The sequence below is a fragment of the Acanthamoeba castellanii genome (genome assembly GCF_000313135.1).
Source record: "Acanthamoeba castellanii str. Neff unplaced genomic scaffold scf7180000084762, whole genome shotgun sequence".
NCBI lineage: Eukaryota > Discosea > Longamoebia > Acanthamoebidae > Acanthamoeba > Acanthamoeba castellanii.
The window spans coordinates 307,195-310,300 of record NW_004457518.1 but is presented as its reverse complement, the minus strand read 5'-3'; the positions used below and the strand labels follow the sequence as shown (position 1 = coordinate 310,300).

The window sequence follows — 3,106 nt, the reverse complement described above, 5'->3', positions numbered from 1 at the left end:
CACACGCACACGCACACACATGTAAACTGCACGCACTCGCACCTATATGTCATGACAAGCACACGCTGAATGCACGATAAATATAAATGGCGCGCCTGCAGCCAAGAAGCAGCAGGTGGCCAAGCCCAAGTACTGGCCGGTGTTCATTCTGCTCGTGACGGCGGCCGACATCGCGGGCCTCATTCTCGAGCTGGCCTGGAACGGCGGCGTCGAAGACTTCCAGGACAATCCCTTCGTACGCGTCATCTTGTTGTGCATCGTATCGTGTCGTGTGTGTCGTGTGTGTCGTGTTTGGATGTCGTGCCTGATCGTGGCGTGACCGCGTTTTGTGGTTATGTTGTTCGTAGTTCGGACCGACGTCGGAGACGCTGAAGACGCTCGGAGCCAAGTGGACGCTGGCCATCCTCGAGAAGAACGAGGCCTGGCGCTTCTTCACCGCCATGTTCCTCCACGTCGGCATCGTCCACCTCCTCATCAACATCGTATATGCCCCAACCCACCCTGGCCGCATTGTTAAGCTGCCTTTACTTACAGTACTTACCGCGCGTGTCGCGCGTGTTGTGCGCCGCACACGCCCATATATGATAATGATGACTATACGATGAATAGACGGTGCAGCTGCGGGTGGGGTGGACGTTGGAGCGGCAGATCGGGTTCTGGCGCATCGGCCCGATCTACATCCTGTCGGGGTTCGCCGGCAACCTGGCCTCGTGCATCTTCCTCCCCAACACCATCACCGTCGGGGCGTCGGGGGCCGCCTTCGGGCTGGCCGGGGTGCTCGTGGCCGACCTCATCCTCAACTGGGGCATTGTCCAACGCCCCTACCTCAACGCCCTCTTCCTCCTGGCACGCACCACACACGACACGCACCGCACACGCCACACCCCGCACGACACTCACGGTGTGTGTCGTGTCGTGTGCAGGTTGGTCTGGCGCTGGCGCTTGCCGTGGGCTTGCTTCCCGGGCTGGACAACTTTGCGCACATCGGAGGGCTGGTGCAGGGCTTCCTGGCGGGCCTCGTGCTGCTGCCCTCGCTGGCCGCGCGCGTGAAGCACTGCTACCGACTGCTGCGGTGGCTCATCATTCTGCTCATCCCCCCCATCAACGCCCTCCTCCTGGCCATCGGCCTCGTGGTGGTCTACTACAACGTCAACCCCAACGTACGTTTCTTTCTCTGCGCTTTACGCGGGCAGCACTGACCATAACCGCCGTCGAGCAGGATCCGACGTGGTGCGACGTCTGCACCACCATCGACTGCATCCCGGTGCTCTCCTGGTGCAACTACGGCTCCGCGTGATGGTGATGACGAAGAAGACCTCCAGGCAGCTGGCCTGCCCCGCCCACACCCAATCTCTCTCGCTCTGTTATTTAATTTATTCAAGCAAGCACACAACATGCTGTCTGGCCAACAACACGCATGACGATGGTGATGATCACCTCCGCCTGTCCCTGCCGCCGTCATCGCGCTCCCTCCTCCGCTCCCGACTTCGGCTCCTACTACTACGCTCCCGCTCCCGCTCCCGCTCCCTCCCTCTGCCCCTGTCCCGGTCTCTGCTGCGCTCCCTCTCCCGGCCTCCTCCGCTTCTGTCGTCCCGATCCCTGTCGTCTCTGTCTGACGTGTCCCGGCCCCGCTCCCTCGGCCGGTCTCGCTCGTGGTGGTGGTCGCGGTCGCGGTCGCGGTCGTCTCGTTCCCTCTCCCGGACGCGGCGCTCACTGCGCAGCTCACTGTCCGCGTCGGGCCTGTCTCTGGCGCGGCTCCTCTCCGCCTCCCTTCGCTCCCTTCGGTCGCCCGCCTCCCTCTCCCCGCGCGCTTTGTCCACGTAGGACCTGCCCGCGCTGCTACTGCCCTCATCGCGATCGCGCCGGCGCCGCGCTTCATCTACACACGACACACAACAACAACAACACGCGTCAGCAGGTTCACACGCTCCCGCGAGTAGTGCCGCGTACCTCCGTTGCTTGGCTCGGGGGCTGCTGCCTCCTTGGCGCGTCTGGCGGCGCGGTCTTCGTCGTCGTCGGAAGACGAGGAAGTCGCCGATGACGAAGAGGAGGAAGAAGACGAGGAAGATGAGGAGGAGTGCTTAGAGCGCCTCTTCTTTTTCTTCTTCTTGTCCTTTTTGGAGCTGCTTCGTCGCTTTCGCTTCTTGCCGTCGCCCTTTTGCTTTTCCTCCTTCTTGAAGTAGTGGAGAAGCAGCTTGCGCTCCTTCTTGGACAGGTTCTGCAAGAAGGTCGCTTCGTCTTCCTCTTGCTCCTCCTGCTCCTCGCCCTCTGATTCGATCATTTGCTGTACGTTTGGGGGGGGGGGTTAATGTCGTTGTAGCAACGCACCGCTACGCAGGAATGATTTGATTTTGCGAACCTGATTGGCCTGGCTGAGATCGAGGCGCGGGCCGGAGAGGTGCGGCTTGAGGATGAGACGCTCCTCCATTTCTTCTCCTTCCATGGCGTACGCCAAGGGCAGCGGCCTGCGCCGCTTCTCCATCTCCTTTTCATCCATCTGCGCAAATTATGAAATGAAAGGCTCAGTTTTTGATCTTTGCGGCTACTGCGTCCGCTGACAGACGTTGAGTCGTGGGCGTGGATGTTGCAAAGTGGAGGGGCATTTATTGCAACACAGCTTGGTGGGGTCTACTGAAGGTCATGCTATGGATGTAGTGGTGACGTGATGTGGTGGCTGCTCTCTCGTCTCCATGAGTCCGTGCGTTGTAAAGGGGGGGTTGAAGTTGTCGTCAGGGCTGGGATCGCTGCGCCGTCGCAGTCTTCTCTATCTCTCTTCTTGAAGGTCTGTTGTTGTTGTTCGCTAAGGTCGTGGGGGGGGTGGTTGGGTCGTCGTTGCTCTCAAGCGCTCTCGTTGGGGGCATCTCCGTTCTCCTCGCCCTCGTGGGCCTTGAGCACGCCGACGGCCTCGTCGACCTTCTCGCGGAGGGCGTCGGGGGACTGCAGCAGGTGGAGGAGCTCGGTGACGTCCATCGACTCGAGCAGCATGCCGGTGATCTTGGGGCCCTGGGTGGCCGACGTGAGGGCCTCCACGAGCGGGTAGAGCGTCTCACCGATGATGTTCTTGCGCTCCTCGGGCGAGGCCGAAGCCAGCGACGGCGACGTGAGA

At 61.2% G+C, this 3,106-nt stretch overlaps 3 protein-coding genes across 3 annotated transcripts in view; 1 reads left to right on the top strand and 2 right to left on the bottom strand.

Annotated features, from left to right (window-relative positions):
* Positions 1 to 1,297, top strand: part of ACA1_234740 (peptidase, S54 family protein) — a gene marked incomplete at both ends in the record, with an annotated part of 2,076 nt that extends 779 nt beyond the window's left edge. The window contains 5 exons of the mRNA XM_004341022.1: positions 116 to 235; positions 348 to 482; positions 619 to 810; positions 924 to 1,160; positions 1,220 to 1,297. Of these exons, the coding sequence (XP_004341070.1) occupies positions 116 to 235; positions 348 to 482; positions 619 to 810; positions 924 to 1,160; positions 1,220 to 1,297 (762 nt within the window). The remainder of the gene's footprint in view (positions 1 to 115; positions 236 to 347; positions 483 to 618; positions 811 to 923; positions 1,161 to 1,219) is intronic.
* A 136-nt stretch (positions 1,298 to 1,433) lies between these two features.
* Positions 1,434 to 2,482, bottom strand: ACA1_234730 (uncharacterized protein; the record flags this gene model as incomplete). Its single annotated transcript, XM_004341021.1, has 3 exons — positions 1,434 to 1,879; positions 1,951 to 2,284; positions 2,360 to 2,482. The coding sequence occupies 3 exons, from the start codon at positions 2,480 to 2,482 to the stop codon at positions 1,434 to 1,436; spliced, it is 903 nt and encodes a 300-aa protein (XP_004341069.1).
* Positions 2,483 to 2,838: 356 nt separating this feature from the next.
* ACA1_234620 (polyadenylate-binding protein family protein) overlaps positions 2,839 to 3,106 on the bottom strand; it is a gene marked incomplete at both ends in the record, with an annotated part of 1,846 nt that continues 1,578 nt past the window's right edge. Inside the window, one exon of the mRNA XM_004341020.1 lies at positions 2,839 to 3,069. Within this exon, the coding sequence (XP_004341068.1) occupies positions 2,839 to 3,069 (231 nt within the window). The remainder of the gene's footprint in view (positions 3,070 to 3,106) is intronic.